The following is an 18238-nucleotide window of genomic DNA, read 5'->3' as shown; positions in this document are numbered from 1 at the left end:
CCAGAAAATTTCTTTCCAACTTAACTTTTAGAAACCTCAGTTTCTAACAATGACCAAAAAAGTAAGCAGCCGGCATCCCCCAGATTCAGTCCCAAGCGTGTCTCGGGCCAGTAGAAACATCGGCTGCTCCACTGCAGACACCCTCTCGCTTTCAAGCAACAGGCCTGCGATACGGCCCGAGACAGTCATCCACGGTGCAAACCCGCTCCACAGCCTCTCGGTAATAAGAAGCCAAAAACAAGTCCAGCAACCTAGGTGTCGGTATTTCATGTTATTTCAGAATAACTAGACATTCAATAATTTTTATGAGGATTTACTAATTGAGAAAGGAATAGCTGAGATAAATTAAATTGGTTGGGCCAGATAGAGCTAAGGTTTTCCTCCTTTTGATAAGGATTATCTCCCTAAAATTTTTATTTTAAAAGGTGGCCTAGACAAGAGTTCTTGAATAAGACCAGGTATTTACATCTCAAAAATGTAGGGAAAGAAAAGGAAGTTTCTCCTAGAAGGGCTTTGGTTTTATCAGGTGAAGGGGCGGAAAAGCAGCTTGAGTTTAAAATGCCACTTTTTTCTCTGCATCGAGGGTCGGCCCAGTTTTTCCCAGGGTCTGGCATCTTTCAGGTCTCCGGGCGAGAACATAGCATGTTTTGCAGTCTGGGAAGGAGGTGAGATTTTCTGTTATAAGGACATTGTCATTGGATTTAAGGTACACTCAGGCAGTCTAGGATGATTTCATCTCAAGATCCTGAACCTAATTGTATCTGCAAAGATCCTTTCTCCAAATAAGGTCACATTCACAGGTTCTGGGGCATAAACGTACCCACTGTGGGGGGGGGGGGGTACTTTTCAACCCACGGCAGAGCTCACTGGTCAGAGTTAGATGTTAACTCCCCATTCTTCCACTGACTGGTCACCAGCTCGTCACCATGACCCAAGGCAAGCGTATCCCACCTGTCTGAAACTCTGTTCCCCCCTCACCTGCCGCACCTCTCCTACGGGGGACAGAACTGCAGGCCCCCGATACTCAAGAGATCACAACCAGCTTCCCCACACGATGTGTGTGCATCAGCTGTTCTCCAACTGGAGACACAGTTAAAGGGAGGAAACTTAGCACAGCTCACCTCCCAAGTGTGCGAATTCCTGACTCAAGAAACCCAAATCAGCTTCTATAGACTCCTTCAAGTTCCAAAGGTAACTCCAGACCAGCTAAAAGAATGTTGTAAAGGTAAACCAAAAAGAAAACAAAATTCTAGAATCATGGGACCGCCCCCCCCTCCCCCGCGCCACACCTGATACATCCTGGTCCCCTGAAGAAGCCCAGCCTCCCACATTCCAAGTGTGGGGGTGTCCCACACACCCCGCCAGCCCTTCCTCGCCCAGGCTGAGCCCCGCTAACTCCCTACCCCTGCACCCCCTCTTCCTCACCCAGCTAACATGCTCTCTCCCTTCTGGGCCCACTCCCTCGGTGGTGAACCTCACCCAAACGGGTACACTGACTTCCCAGCCCACAGAGACTGCCCAGACTGATGGAAAGGCTGGGAACAGGATTCAGCTGAGGAGAAAGTTGTCTTGGAAACCAGGCCAGTCCCATCAGAATTGCCTCACAGGCACCTCCATGCGCTGCGGTTTCCACTCCAGCTGCACACTAGGTTCACCAGGGGAAGTTTAAAAATTATAGGGGCCTAGGCCCCAGCCCAGATGCATGGAGTCTGAGGATGGGGTCTGGACGTATGCACTCGTCAAGCCCCCCGGGGTGGGAGGCCCCGAGTCACAGTCAGTGCCCACCGGGCTAGAAAGGACTGTCTTTTGACATCAGGAGGTGACCCAGTCTCAGAATTGATGCCAGCCTTGGAAGCCCCACCCCACCCCACTCCAGGCAGGAGACTTCACCCTGTGACAGAGTGGGCGAGGGGCTGGCCTCCACCCACTGCCAAGCCACCTCAGGGCCCGCAGCAGCCAGCACACAGGGTGCACAGGCACTGAGAGCTGGACCCCCAGCACCTGTGCAGTCCCTACACCGGACCCAGCCCAACCCGCCCCAGGACCGGGAGCAACTCAGGGAGGCTGTGTGACTGGTCCAAGGCCACGCGCTGCATCCTGGGAGGGGCTCTCCTGCAGGAGGGGGGAGGACTCTGAGCCCTGACCAGGCCAAGACTGTCTTCCCCCTACCCTCTGCGCAAATATTTACTTTTCTGCACGCCAAGATGCAAACCCTTCACTGGTGGGAAAGTACCATGTGGAAAAATTAAATGAAACACAGCAGGCACCATTTCCACAGTAAACTCGTCTCAGGGATGGATGCAAATGGTTGGTTGTACCAGTCACTCTTCCCCTCGAGTGCCCCTGGATTTGCAGCTCACAGTTGTTCTGTACCAATGAGGTAGAGCAAAGTACGGCCAGGCAAGTGCAAGATGGCGACTCCTCCTGCAGCTGCCCCCCCCTCCCCCCCAGCACCCTCACCACAGCCAGCAAGCTCTGGGCTCCTCCCTACTGTTGCAGCTTCTCCCAGCGTCTGCAGGAGACACTCTGAAGACACCTCCCCATCCAAGCTCGGCCCTGGTGGGAGGGGCACCGGTTACCCCCTTTCCAGGAACAAGGAAACTAAGGCACGGGGAGTTGTCCTCGACCTGTCCCCGGTCATGCAGCCAGTCAGACCTGCTGCTCACCCTACCACTCCCTCTGTCTGAGATGCTCTCTACTGGCCTCTTTTATGGCTGGCTCCTTCTCACCCTCGGAGCCTCAGCTGGAATGTCAGCTCCTCTGAAAGGCCTTCTTGACCACCCTTCTAAAGCAGGCGCTCCCACCTCATCCCGCCTGCTCCCTAACTGCCTCCTGAGCTCCTGTGACAAGCTATGCTCATTCCTTGGGTTGCCGGTCTTCAAGGCCCGAACCGGGCCTTTCTGGCTTGTAGTTGTTTCCCAGTCACTATCCCAGCTCCGGGCACACACAGCAGGCATCACTAACCAACAAGCAAACATACTGTCCCCACCCTGGAAAGAAAGGCAGGTCAGGACTGGACTCTCCTGTCTGACCGGTGTGGCTCACTCAGCTGGGCACGGCCCACAAACCGAAAGGTCACAGGGTAGATTCCCGGTCAGGGCACGTGCTGGGTTGCAGGCTTGGTCCACAGTTGGGGGTCAGGGCACATACCAGAGGCAATGAATTGATATTTCTCTCTCACATTGATGTTTCTCTCCCTCTCTTTCTCCCTCCTTCCCCTCTCTCTAAAAAAAAATAAATAAAATCTTTAAAAACAAAAGACTGGACTCTCCTGCCTTCCACTTAGATGTCAATTCAAACCCACTCAGATCCAAAGGTTCTTCCCGGGAAAGGTGTCTCTTTCCAATCCCCTGTGTCCTGAGCTTACCCAGGAGGCATCATTCCCTGCATGCGGAACTGGCTGGTACAGAAATTTCATTATCAGTCCCTTATCTGGTTTACTGAGCCCCACCCCAGGTCGGCACCCAGAGAGAGGAGGCACCGGGCGGGCAGTGGGAAGGAGGAGGCAGCATTACTCCGGCTTCTGGGGAACAAAGGACAAAGGCAGCAAGGTCCCGATCCAGCCTTACAGCGTAAAACAATCCCCTCCTTCTGGGAGGGATCACGTACAGAAGCCAGGACGAAGAGCAAAGACTCTTTCTCGGGTCCAAGTTCGCTCAGGTGCAGGATGAATGCACTGGGACATTCTCCAAACCTCCTCCGGGGCTGCCTTGCTGACTCCCTGGCCTTTCCAGACCTCCCAGCTGGGCTGAGGGAGGTCTTCTGCCCCAGGCCCGAGCCCAGGCCCTTTCTCCCAGATTGCCTCTGACAGCTCACTAGGCACGGTGACTACTTCTCCAGAACAAAGTCTGCCCCACTTCCTGCTTGTTTCACTGTCTTCTCTTTGAAAGGCTCACCTAGAACAAGAGGAAAATAGACCTGCCTAATGAATCAAGCACACTATTTTAAATTTAAGGAAATAAAACATGCACATTTACGCACAAGGAGATGCCCTGATGGGCGTTTGCCACCACATGACAGTGGCACTCTCAGTGGTAGAACTGGAGGTGACAGCACCTGTCTTCAGTGCACTCACCTGAATTACCTGCAATTTCTTAAAACTATGTGCACACATTATCTTCACAAAAACACGGAAGCTCTTTTCAAAAGTTAGAAATTCCTGCCGGAAACCGAATCTGCTCCCTTTCTCGTCCGGCCTCATCTAGGGCTTACGTGGAAGGCCAGGCACCTAGGTCCTTCCAAAAATGCTGTCCTCTCCCTGCCCCATGAGCCTTGACCCCAGAGAGGCGCCACCTCTTTCAGGAGAAGGGGCTTGTCTGCTAAAGGTCAGGGTGACCCAAAGAAGAAACTGGAGTCAGGCGACCTGGGTCCTGGTCTCCATCTGTCACTAACTTGCTGTGGGGCCTCAAGCGACTCACTTCCTCTCTCCAGACTTCTGTTTAACCCTCAGTAAAATGGAAAGGTGACACTTAGAGGTGCCTTCAAGGGCCCTTCTCATTCTCAGTCTGTGGCTCTTGAGCACCTAGAATAGAGAGGAAGGTAGGAAAAAAAGGGCTAACCCTTAACTATCTAACGCAGTACTTCTTATGTACCAGGCGTTGCTCTCGGCATTTCCTGTATGCTAATTCCGGCAATTATCTCAGCAACTCTCGGGTAGATTTTAATATGGCTCCTTTAACAAATAAGGAAATTGAGGCACATGGAAGCTAATGTTTAAGTCACTCAAGCTCTCAGTGCCAGAACTAGGATTGGAACCCAGGCAGCCTGGCCCAGAGTCCACAGTCTCAACCATTAATAAGGACGTCTGAAGAATCACAGGCCAGGCTATGATCAGAGTCCACGTTTGGGTGCTTGGACAAGGCAAAGCAAAGTTAGTATCGCCTCTGACACTTATTACCTTCACTACTTACCCACATCCACTTCCTTCCCACTCACTCCTCTAAGTTTTTTTCTTCCTAATATTACTACTAATATTCCCCAAACAGAGTAATGAATGATTAGTGAGCATCTCACATGCCAGAGCAACAGACTTGGTGCTTTCTAGAGAGCCAGTGTCTCCGTGATCTACCCACTGAGCAAATTCAAGGCCTAACTCGGCAAAATCTAACACTGCTGATCACACACCCACCGCGCTCAGCCTCTAATCCAGGCTCCGCCATCTCAAATCCTGGCTAACAAGAGCGGATTGGGACTCCGCCACCCCAATGCAACAGGGCTTCCCTGAGCACCTACTGTGTGCCCAGCCCCAAGACCAGCATTGGGAAGAAGATATGAATGAGCTACACCGCTGACCTCCAGGAGCCCACAGTCCAGCAAAGAAAAACAGTCGTGTAAACGGATCTCTAGAATATCCTGTGGTCAGTGCTAAAAATAGAGGTGTGTCCCCAGTGAGCCGAGGGTACATGTGCCAGCATGATTCACCCTGCATGGTGGGAAGAGTTGGTTTCAAGTGCCTCTCTGGGGAGTCCCTTGCTTATGGAGACATCCTCCACAACCCGGCAGAAAGAGCAACGAACTGGGGACGAGGACGCCTGTGGGGTCATGCCGACTTTGCTGAGTGACCATGAAAACATCCTCTCTCGACCCTGAGGTCCCCTCTTATAGCAAGAGGGCCCCCAAGTGTGGGGAAGGAGATCGCTGTAAGTGGTTCAAGGTCATGCTCACATAGACTCACGGGCTGAGAAACGTTTGCACGGCTCAGCTCCCTTCTGATCCTCTCCATCATAACAAGGGGAAAATCTCAGTTTTGGTGCCAGTTTGTCTCTCAGGCTCTCAAATGCTTGCCAACCTACCTGCTTTTTGAACAAAGAGGACAGGCCTCAGGCTCACAGCCTACAGCACCCACACTATCTAGCTAGGATTTAATGATGCTGTTTTGTTTTCCTCCCACTGTATTTATTGTAACCGCACCTGCTATTTTTAATGAGGGAATAGTATTTGCCCATTAGTAGCAGTGATATAAACCCTTCTTTTAAAAACAAATTTAAGTTTAAAAAGTGAATCAGTTTAAAGAAATACAGCAAATAATGTTACAATTGGTAAAACCTGTAAGTGGAGGCAGTTTACCAACGTTTTTCAATATTGTAAGCGCACGTACAAAGACAGACAAAGCTGTCCTGTGCCACCAGACATTTCAGTAGCGGTTACCAGTGGAAGGAAGGGGGAGGGACTAGAAGGAGGAGCAAGGGAGGCTCTGGCCTCTGCTGTCCATTCTGTTGGTTGTCCCGGGGGCTCATCAGGCAGGTGTGTTCACTTTGTAAAAATTTATCAAGTTGCATACACTTATGATCAGTGCACTTCTGCGTGTATACTACACATTCACATACCTTTAAACAGAAATTCCACTGCCGGGAATTACCCTGCAGACACGCACACATATGTGCAAAGCAACACATTCAAAGATGCTCACTGAAGCACTGTTTACAGTAACCAGAAATTGGAAACAACCTCAGTTCCCCAGCTGGAGACTGATTAAATAAGTTTTGGCACAGCCTACAGTGATTTCTGTGCAGCCATCAGACAGAATGAGGCAACCCCTAGCAGGGCTCCAGAATTCACAGGGATTGAAACCTAAATGAAAAGCTGAGGGTCGAACTGTGGAAAAAAAGAAGAATATAATATATGCATGTATTGAGGGGGGATCCCCCCCAAAAGGAATTTATTTATTAAAAATTGTGTATGTATTCTTACACATTTAAACTTCAATCATTTTCAAAGTCCTCTCCATTTGGTGCAATACACTTATCAAGACATTTTTTCCACTGCTCAAAACCACTTTTGAACTTGTCGATTTGATGTCTTTTAGAGCCTCTGCTGGTTTTTGTTTCACCTCTTCCACATTGGCAAAATGTTTCCCTTTGAGGACTTTTTTTCCATCAGGAAAACACAAAAAGGTCACTCGGGGAGAAATTAGATGAATAGAGAGGGCGGGGCATGGGCATCGCACCGTTTTGGGCCAAAAACTGCTGAACACTCAGCGTGGTGTGGGCAAGTGTGCCAGTAAACCACCCTTCATGAAATGAGCAAACAGTTGAAAGAGTCTTCAAAAAAAACTTCACTGATCGGCTGCAGAGCTCAAAACACTTGTAATCAGGATGCTCACAGAAATGACTGATATGGCCACAAAATAGAGGAAGAAGTGAAAGCTATACAAAGTGAAATAAAGAAAAATGTACAGGGAACCAACAGCCAAGAGAAGGAAACCGGGACTCAAATCAATGATTTGTAATACAAGGAAGAAATAAACATTCAATTGGAACAGAATGAAGAAAGAAGGATTCAAAAAAATGAGGAGAGGCTTAGGAACCTCTGGGACAACTTTAAACATTCCAACATCTGAATCATAGGGGTTCCATAAGGAGAAGAGGAAGAGCAAGAAATTGAAAACTTATTTGAAAAAATGAAAGAAAACTTCCACAATCTGGCAAAGGAAATAGACATACAAGTCCAGGAAGCTCAGGGAATCCCAAACAAGTTGGACCTAAGGAGGAACACACCAAGACATATCATGATTAAAATGCCAAAGGTTAAAGATAAGGAGAGAATCTTAAAAGCAGCAAGGGAAAAGGAGACAGTTACCTACAGAGGAGTTCCCATAAGACTGTCAGCTGATTCCTCAAAAGAAACCTTGCAGGCAAGAAGGGGCTGGAAAGAAGTATTCCAAGTCATGAAAGGCAAGGACCTACATCCAAGATTACTGTATCCAGCAAAGCTATCATTTAGAATGGAAGGGCACATAAAGTGCTTCTCAGATAAGGTCAAGTTAAAGGAGTTCATCATCACCAAGCCCTTATTATATGAAATGTTAAAGGGATTGATCTAAGAAAAAGAAGATAAAAAATGTGAACAGTAAACTCACAGCAAACCCACAGTTATTAACAACCACACCTAAAACAAAAACAAAAGCAAACAACTAGAACAGGAACAGAACCACAGAAATGGAGATCACATGGAGGGTTATCAACAGGGGAGTGGGAGGGGGAGAGAGGGGGGAAAGGTACAGAGAATAAGTAGCATGAATGGTAGGTAGAAAATAGACAGGGGGAGGGTAAGAATAGTGTAGGAAATGTAGAAGCCAAAGAACTTATATGTATGACCCATGGACATGAACTATAGGGGGGGGAATGTAGGAGGGAGGGGGTGGGCAGGATGGAGTGGAGTGAAGGGGGGGAAATGGGACAACTGTAATAGCATAATCAAAACATATATTTAAAAAACTGTGAACAATAAAATGGCAAAAAATACAAATCTATCAACAATTGAATCTAAAAAACAAACTAAGCAAACAAAAACAGAGACAGAATAATGGATACAGAGAGCATTTTTATGGATGCCAGATGGAAGGGGCGTGTGGGAGAATGGGTGAAGAGGTGAGGGGATTAAGAAGTACAAATAGGTAGTTACAGAATAGCCATAGGGATGTAAAGTACAGTATAAGAGATGGAGTAGCCAAATAACTTATACACATGACCCATGGATGTGAACAACGGTGTGGGGATTGCCTGATGGAGTTGGGGATGCTGGGTGGATGGGGACAAAGGGAGAAAAATTGGGACAACTGTAATAGCCTAATCAATAAAATATAATAAAAATTAAATGAAAAATATTTTGAACAATACCTTTATTGGGTGATAAGTGTTAAAGAAAAATTCATACAGAAGGTGCATGGTTATGGTAAAAATTTATGGCCCCTTCCAGACTCACAGACTGAAATGAAAGTGTTAGCACTTTGGGTTTATAAAATGAGTAACCCTCGGCACCACTCCTCCTCCCGGGGGATAGCACCAGAGTTAATGGGCTTTCCTGTAATGATTTCCAATTAACAGCAAACCCAGTCTCAGACAAATTACTTACACTGGACCTCCGCCTGCGGTTAAACTCTGGCACCTGGAGCTGCCCTGGCAGAGTTGGCAGGTGACTGAGTACTTGGCATGGGTGGGGAGATTTTCAAGCAGAAATACTTCCAGTGATGGGAAGTCAAGGACTTGGTAAGGCAAGCCCAGTTGGCTGGAGAGGAAGGATTCCAAGTTCTGAGGCACCCCCTTGCCCCAGGAGAAAAAGCAAAGCAAGGGCCTTAAGTTCCTCTGGGTTGCAGTGGACAATGACAGAACAAGGCCTTGAATGTTCAATTTAAATTTAACGGTACAATTTTCTTTTGTATAGCACTTGGTTAGCCAACATGTCACTCTCTCCCCACATCATTTATCCAAAAAACAGTCCGATAAGGTATGGAGCACAGTATCCCTTATCCATTCCACAGATGGGAAAATAGAGGCACAAGAAGGTTAAAAGACTGGTCAGCGATTACGGATGGAGAGAAGGGGTGAGGCCAAAAACATACCCCCCACCTCTGACTCCTGATCCTCCCTTATTTTCCCACCTCCCCACCCGTCAGTTTTAGCCTTCCCTCTTTCAGCTCTGACCTACTGACAGCAGAGTTCCTGAGGCCAGACAAGCAAGGAGCAGGCAAAGAATCCCAGAATCAGAATTGGGGGGAGCCTATGAGACCATCTAGCCCAACAGTTTTCTACCCTGACTACACACTAGAATTACCTGGAGAGCTTAAGTAAGTTAAATAAATACTTATGCACAGGCATGTCTAGTGTTTTTAAAACCCTCTAGTTGACTCTGATGCAACCTTGGGAGACAACCACTGAATGAGAGCTCAAATCACCCCCACCCCAATCCCACGTTCTCCCTGCTGCCTCCCTGGATTTTCCACCAACAGGTCTATGCTCCATCCTTTGGCCCCCAAACATACTGCTCATCTCTTTTCCACATTATGTAGTGTCAGAGAGCTGGATTGGGAGCTGAGCTCACCTAGATTTCTAGATGGGTAAGTCATTTAACAGCTCTGAGGCCCCCAATAGGCAAGTGACTTGCCTAAGATCTCCCAGAACAAGACTGGAATCTGGACCTCTTGACCACTAGGCAAGGTCACATCTGCAGAGGGGTCACGTGGAAAGCCAGGCCCCATGGCAGATCTAGCATTTGCTACTAAGAGAATAGACCCGACAAGGGGCTGAGGCAGAGACCAGGAGTATGTGCATGTTTAGGGGGAATGGGTGTCGGTCACTCCTTCTCCCCTTTCTGGGGAAGTCTGCCCTGTGGCTTACTGTGGCTGGGGGCGGGGCGGGGCCTATTCTACAGTGGCTGAAATGGGACTGTAGAAAGATGTCCCTTTTTCTAGGTGGGGGTCAGCCTAGTCTGAAGTATCCATGAAGAAACCCAGTCTCTTGGGACAGTTTACCAAGAAGACCCAGTTTCCCTGCCCACAATAATAAGAAAGGCTCACACTCCCTGAGCTCGTCACTGGTCCCTGTGCTAGGCACTGCGCTTGGGCTACCTCATTTAATCTCCACAACCACCCTAAAAGTTCAATATAATTACTGTCTCCGTTTGCAGATGAGTAACTATGGCCTAGAGAACTGAAGTAACTTCCCCAAGATCACTCAGCTAGAAAGTGGTATTGGCAGAATTTGAAGGCTGATTCATGTCCAACTACCACCATCCTGCCCAGCAACAAGACAGAAGAGGAGGAAAAGCCCAGTGGGCATGGAAATAGTTACTAAGCACCCAGGGGCGGCCGGAGACCTCCCCAGAGGCCGTCGGGTGGAATCCTCCCAACCACTCCGCGGACAAGTGCGGACAAGGCGCGCACATCCTCCTGATACATCCTTCTTCCCTCAAGAGGAAACCAAGATCACTGGAGAAACATCTTGCTCAGGGGCATCAGCAAGTAAATAGTGAGGACGTCACTGGGAGTCCAGGGCCACAGAGCCGGACCACGTGTCTCCTCCACAGGCTGCTAGGGAGGTAAACTCTAATACCCAGCAGTCCGAGTGGGCGCGGCCAACGCGGGAATCAAGGCCTATCGTACCAGCCCAGCCGTTAAGCAGCGGATTGGTGGTCAAGTGCACACAAGTGAGCTAGGTGGTGCTCCTTCGTCGTAGCCAACTAATTCTAACGCTCCTCACCAGGTTGCAGAAATTCAAGCTGAGCTACCTCCTCCCCGTTCCCAGGGAGAGTGAGATGAGGACCCAGGAGTGCACGCCCGTGCCCTCCCAGGAGCAGCCACGTCTGGACCTAACCCCGGACTTGGCGTGGGGCGGTCAGGGAGTGTGCCCCCATCTCCATCCCCAGGCCCTACTGTGGTCACTCACCCAGAACACTGTAGAGTAAATGACGAGCGAGAACTTGAGCCAGAGGTAGGAGAGGCGCGCGCAGTAGCGCACCTGCTCCGAGTCCCCGCGCGGCATCGTGGGCACACAGGGCGCGGGGCTCCGGGGCTCCCTGGCCGCGAGCAGCCCCACCTGCGGCTGCCTACCCCGTTGCCCGCCCCGCCGCTGCCGCTCGCTCGGGGACCGACACCCGCCAGCCGCAATAACAGCCGGGCCGGGGCCGGGACCAGCTAGTCCCAGCGGCCAATGGGCGCGAGGCACCCGCCCAGCCCCTGGGAGGGGGCGGGCTGGGGCGGGGCTACAGCCAACGACCCAGAGAAAGAGTAGGGAGCGAGGGGAAAGGAGATGGCGAGTTTTTTGCGGAGGAGGTCGCTTACAACCCTGGAAACGCCTGTATTAATGGGGCGTGACAGACTGTGTACAGAGGAACTGCAGGAAAAGATTGAGCGTGCCTAACCCGGGGTAGATAGAAATGCACACTTTCCACTGTTGTCAAGAGAAAAAAGATTATGGGAAAGGGGCAGAACCTAACCCCTAAGGTGCTAAAATGTGCAGGATGTGAACTGGAAGAAGGAAGTGGAGTTGCTCAGCCTGAGGAGGACGGAGCGCCCCATCTAGGAAGGTTCTGTGCAGCAGACCAGGGTGGGGCTAAGGGGCCCCACAGAGGTGGGGTCCCGAGTTTCCTTTTGTAACAGACCCTGTTTACCCAACCGGTCTCCGGGTATCCCTTTCTCAGTGGCCAGGTGAAATCCCGACCCTGCTCTCAGGGGCCTTCTTCTCTGGGAAACCCTCCTCCACACTCATCCTCAGGCCAGGTTAGGGTCCCCTTCCTTGCACACACTCAGGTCTGACCCAGCCTCGTCCCACCAGGCCCCTCCTCTCCCTGGTGCCAGACCTGGCTGTCAGTGGTCTCCCACAGCTAGATGGCCCCAGCTTGACAGCTTTCCTTGCTTCCCAGGCCTAGCTCAGCCTGGGGCTTGGGAGTCAATCTTTCACTGTGGTTTTGATAATTAAATGTGTTGCCCAGAGGTCAAGAGCTCAAGGCAGTGCTGGGTGGGGTCCCTGGTGGTGACTGCAGGAATGGCACTCTTGTCCAGGTCCCTTGTCCCGGACTCCCAAGCCTCCTGTACACGCAGACTCCCAGAGAGAGACAGACTCGAGCCACCCAGCCCCCACGGCTCTCCCCTAGAAGGGAGAAAGTAAGATTGGGTGTGGGGAGGTAGCAATGCTCTGCCCTGAAGGGTTAAAGAGAAGTCAACTTTCTTGGTACAAAAGGACATGCCCTGCAAGGGTTTTTACTTTGGGTGGAGACACAGAACTTTCAGATGAATAACCGAGGTCCAAGAAAACATTTTACCACGGTGTTAATAGTTGTCCTTTCTGTCCTTTGAGGAGGAAACTAATTCCTTATTCCTCTCTGGGGGACGAGCTTCCCTCACCGAGCTCTGCAGGGCTAGTCTTATGCCCAATCTTTGAGGCACTGGTCTCCCCTGCCCTGCCCTCTCCTTCCTCCTCCCTACCTCCCCCACCCCCAGCTAGTTCGGCACCTTGTCCTCTGAGGGACTCCCTGTCTCCCTCTCCCTGGAGGTTAGCCTCCTAGCCTACACACATCTGAGCCCCTGTAAGATGTCCTGGGAAATGAAGCTGAGACACCCCTGCAGAGGGAGCCTGGAGCTCTTTGGGGCTGGCACAGCCTTCCCTGGGCTCCTGAGCTCCTTCATGGTCCCTCCCCACCCCCAACCTGAACCCCAAGTGCTGAGGGTTTCCCCTCAGCCATATTTGCAAACACTTGAGACGTCAGAGGTAGAAACCTATTTTCAACTTTTCCCTCCCTTTGCCAGGAGCTCTGGGTTAGGGATCAGCAGTTCTGGTGCCAATCCTAGTTTTGCCATTAACTTTTTTTTTAAGATTTTATTTATTTTTAGAGAGAGGGAAAGGGAGGGAGAAAGAGAGGGAGAGAAACATCAATGTGTGGTTGCCTCTCACGCGCCCCCTACTGGAATCCTGGCTGGCAACCCAGGCATGTGCCCTGACTGGGAATCAAACCAGCAACCCATTGGTTTGCAGGCCAGCACTCAATCCACTGAGCCACACCAGCCAGGGCTGCCATTAACTTTTTTTGATACTGTTAAAATATGTGGCATAGATAGTGTGACATATAGGTGTAAGTGTGACCCTGGCTGCTGATTAGAACCACCTGATGAGATTTAAATGTGTCCTGGTTAGGGCCCCCTAACCAATCAAGTCAGAATCTGCATGTATAGGGACCTGGGAATCAGCAGTCCTGTAAAGGCTGGGTACTTTCTGAAGTGCAGCCAGGACAGCTCATCACTGGGGTAGGGTAGTCATGAAGGTGAGCTGGTCAGCCAGCATTTTATCAGAAAGACCATACTCCAGAGATCCCTCAGCCTATCTGGTAGTACGCTGATAAATGTTTAATAACTGTCTTTCCGTGGGGGAGGACCCTGTCACCAATTTCCATAGTGTAAATACTTCCACCATATCTAATTCCAAATTACCAACTGGAAGTCAATGACCCTGGGAGTTAGAGAAACATCCACAATCACACACAATCAGCGCAGCAGCCTCGGAAGCTCTCCTTGTCTCAGTCCACCCCCCACCCCCACCCCCAAGCTTTACTGATTAGCATAGAGAATGCCATAATGAATGTATCAGTGAAATTCATGGCTTATTAATTAGCATGGTTGGAATTAGAAATGAGCTCTTCTCTGGTGAAGTTAGTACTATTCAAGATATGTAGATTGGCTAAAATGGTTTAGGTTACCACCCATTCCTTGTTCAGAGTAAGAGAATCTCCCTTAGGGATGGATGATGCACCGGGCTGACTCTTTGAGGGGTCCCATGTCTGAGGTATTCTGGTTGCCCGATGTGACCATTAATCTAGCTGAATCCTGCCTCGAGTGTTGTATCTTCTTGAGTGTACCTTTCATGCAAGGTGTCCAAGCACCCGAAAGGACAGAGAGCTGGCCTTCACTGACTTTACAGAACAGATTGTATGAACCAGTTTTGTGGCTACTTTCTAAGTAAATGTTTGTTGTATAAATATTTGTATGGGTGACAGAATTTGTTCCGAGATCTGTTTCCAGGATAGCTGGGCAGGGAGCTCGTAGGTGGAAATAAGTAACCCTCACTGTTAGTGGCCACTGCTGCTTGTGGAGAAGAAACTCAGGATTGTGCGTGACCCACTCGGCTTGCGTGAGTCTGCACTGGTGCCGCTGCACAAGTGACGGTGTCTGCGCCTCTGTTTCCCCATGTGTGGAGCCATGAGGGTGGGTTGTTTCTCTTCTGGACTCTAACAGTCTTAGCTGTAGTCCTCACAGTCAAGTCAGTCAACAAGTGATCCTGAGCTCCACTGTGCCAGGCCCTGCCCCAGGCTCTGGGCACACAGCTGTAAAGAGCAGAGACAAGAGCTTCTATTCTCTTCTGTTCAGGAGTGTGGGGCTGTGGGGACATGCAACACGTATAAAACAAATACATGGAGAGGGGAATCTCAGGTACTGACATGTGCTAAAGAACTTGGAGAAGAGCTTCCGGGTGGAAGAAGCAGAGGTAGTGGAAAGGGCAAGAGAAAGGAAAAACTTGGAGAGGTCCCTGGGGCTCATGCAAGGCATACAGGGAGAGTAGAGGGGGCCAAGTTCAGAGGCACAGGCAGAAGCCTCGTAACTTCAATAAACAGCGTAGATTTACTTATTTGCAGTTCCAGTGAAAGAGTGAAAGAGTCAGTGAAAGAGTCAGTGGTAGGTTTTAAGCAGGGACCTGATACAGAATCTGATTTATGCTTCAGAAGGCTGCTGCCTGGAGGGTGGACAAGAGGGGGCTGGGGCTGGGACGGGAGGAAAGCTGACTAGGAAGACATTGCAGCAGTCCCAGAGTAAGAAGGCTGTGGCTTGGACAGCACTGGAACTGGTGACAAGAGGTTGCATTGGGGATATATCTTGGAGGTGGAGCCAACAGGGCTTACTGAGAGATTGGATATAAAATGTGAGGGAAAGAGAAATCAAGGACGATCCCACGTGTTTTTACCTTGAGCAACCAGGTAGATGCGACTGCCATTTACAAAGCCAAAGAAGATCCGGAAGAGAAGGGGTTAGAGGAGGTTGGGTAAAAAATTACTTTGGACATTTACTTTTTTGAGATATCTTTTCAAAATCCAAGTGGATTTGACCAGGAAACTCAGAGGTGAGGTATAGTTTGGATGATATAAATTTGAGAGTCGTCAGATCAATTTAAACCATGGTTCTACATGAGATCATCTAGGGAACAAGGTAGCAAGAGAAGAGAAGACAAGGACAAACCCTGGGTCCTCCAACATTGAGAGAATGAGGGACTGGCAAAGAAAACAGACAAGGTACAGCTGGTGAGGTAGAAGGATGATGAGGCCATTGAAGTGACAGGAATGTCTGGAGAAGAAAGAGCTTCACGAAGTTAAAAGAGACCATGACTGGTGTGGCTTAGTGGGTTGGGTATCTCCCCCAAAACTGAAAAGTCACCAGTTCGATTCCCAGTCAGAGCACATGCCTGGGTTGCAGGCCAGGTTCCAGGTTGGGGGCATTTGAGAGGCAACTAATTGATGTTTCTCTCTCTCTTTTTCTCCCTCCCTTCCCCCCTCTCTCTAAACACAAATAAATAGAACATCTTTTTAAAAGTTAAAAGAGATGTACAATAGGCTTAGTGTCCTCAGAACTCCTCTCAATACACCGAGGTTTTAATTATGTCCTATGAGGTCAAGTAGGAGTAGAATAGAAAACTGACTATCAGCTGTAAAGATGTGGGTCATTGATGACTTTGATAAGAGTCTTTTAATGATGCAATGGAGATAAAAGCCAATTGAAGTGGATGGAGGAGAGAAAGGAAAGGGAAGAAATCGAAGAGGAAAGTACAGATAACACAGGAAATGCACACTCCCAGGCAGGTATAGGAAACCATTCACCTGGGAGAGACCACATAGATGAAATTCTTCCTAGCCCATCAAATATCCTCTAAGGCCAAATATTCAAGAGTTAGCCTCTTGGCTGGAGAATTTAAATAGCCAGGAATACTATGCAGCTTCTCCATTGTTAAAGAACAAAGTTCGAACTTCCAGCCAAGATGGAGGCATAGGTAGATAAATGCTTTGCTTCCTCGCACAACCAAAAGAAGGACAACAACAAATTTAAAAACAAAAATCAACCACAGCTGCCAGAAAATCAAACTGTATGGGAGTCACGATCAAGGAGTTAAAGAAGAAACATTCATGAGACTGGTAGGAGGGGCAGAGACAGGCAGCCCAGACAGAGAGGATGCATACCAAGGCAGCGGCTGGTGGCTCAGGCAGCTGAGGCAGCAGCTGGCAGACTTGGCAGTTCCACATTTACGTGCACATAAACTGGGAGGAACAAATGGGGAGCAAGACAGACGATGCAACCCAGGGTTCTAGCATGGGAAAATAAAGCCTCAAAACCTCTGGCTGTAAAAAAAAGGTGGGGGTTGCAGTGTCCAGAGAAACTCCCAGTCTCACAGGAGAGTCCACTAGAGGGACCCACGGGGTTCTAGAATGTACACAAACCTACCCACCCAGGAATCAGCACCAGAAGGACCCAATTATCTTGTGGGTAGTTGGGGAAGTGACTAAAAGTGGGGCAGGAGCCAAACAAGTGGCATTGTTCCCTCTCTGACCCCTCCCCCACATACAGCATCACAACACAGCAAAGCGGTTGCCCCGCCCTGGTGAATACCTAAGGCTCCACTCCTTATTACATAACAGGTTCACTGAGACAAAGAAATATGGCCCAAATGAAAGAATAGATCAAAACTCCAGAAAAAGAACGAAGCAATGAGGGGATAGCTAACCTATCTGATGCAGAGTTCAAAACACTGGTAATCAGGATGCTCACAGAAATGATTGAGTACAGCCAGAACATAAAGGAAGAGTGAAGGGTATACAAAGTGAAATAAAGAAAAATATACAGGGAACCAACAGTGAAGGGAAGGAAACCCGGACTCAGACCAATGATTTGTAATATAAGGAAGATATAAATATTCAATTGGAACAGAATGAAGAAAGAAGAATTCAAAAAAATGAGGAGAGGCTTAGGAACCTCTGGGACAACTTTAAACATTCCAACATCCGAATCATAGAGGTGTCATAAGGAGAAAAGGAAGAGCAAGAAATTGAAAACTTATTTGAAAAAATAATAAAAGAAAACTTCCACAATCTGGTGAAGGAAATAGACATACAAGCCCAGGAAGCTCAGAGAATCCCAAACAAGTTGGACCTGAGGAGGTACATACCAAGACATATCATAATTAAATTGCCCAAGATTAAAGATAAGGAGAGAATCTTAAAAGCAGCAAGAGGAAAGGAGACAGTTACCTACAAAGGAGTTCCCATAAGACTGTCAGCTGATTCCTCAAAAGAAACCTTACACGTAAGATGGGGCTGGAAAGAAGTATTCCAAGTCATGAAAGGCAAAGACCAACATCCAAGATGACTCTATCCAGGAAAGCTATCATTTAGAATGGAAGGGCAGATAAAGTGCTTCCCAGATAAGGTCAAGTTAAAGGAGTTCATCATCAACAAGCCTCTATTATATGAAATGTTAAAGGGACTTATCTCAGAAAAAGAAGATCAAAACTATGAACAGTAAAATGACAACAAATTCACAACTATCAACAACTGAACCTAAAAAAAAAACCCAAAAATAAACTAAGCAAACAACTAGAACAGGAATAGAATCACAGAAATGGAGATCACATGGAGGGTTATCAGTGGGGAAGGGAAGGGTGAGAATGGGGAAAAAGGCACAGGGAATAAGAAGCATAACTGGTAGGTATAAAATAGACAGGGGAGGTTAATAATAGTATAGAAAATGGAGAAGCCAAAGAACTTACAAGTATGACCCGTGAACATGAACTAAGGCATGGGGCGGGGATCCTGGGGGGGTGGGGTGCAGGGCAGAGGGGGATAAAGGAAGAAAAAATGGTAGAACTGTAATAGCATAATCAATAAAATATACATTAAAAAAAAACAAAATTCAACCAAGTAAATTGGAAGATAT

At 48.6% G+C, this 18238-nt stretch overlaps 1 protein-coding gene across 1 annotated transcript in view; it reads right to left on the bottom strand.

The window, feature by feature from the left end:
* TSPAN15 (tetraspanin 15) overlaps positions 1-11397 on the bottom strand; it is a 48103-nt gene extending 36706 nt beyond the window's left edge. The window contains exon 1 of the mRNA XM_024561218.4: positions 11163-11397. Coding sequence (XP_024416986.1) covers positions 11163-11258 — 96 coding nt within the window. The 5' untranslated portion in view covers positions 11259-11397. The remainder of the gene's footprint in view (positions 1-11162) is intronic.
* Positions 11398-18238: the final 6841 nt, after the last annotated feature.

The sequence above is a fragment of the Desmodus rotundus genome, chromosome 4 (genome assembly GCF_022682495.2).
Source record: "Desmodus rotundus isolate HL8 chromosome 4, HLdesRot8A.1, whole genome shotgun sequence".
NCBI classification, from domain to species: domain Eukaryota; kingdom Metazoa; phylum Chordata; class Mammalia; order Chiroptera; family Phyllostomidae; genus Desmodus; species Desmodus rotundus.
This window is presented reverse-complemented; position numbering and strand designations above follow the sequence as displayed.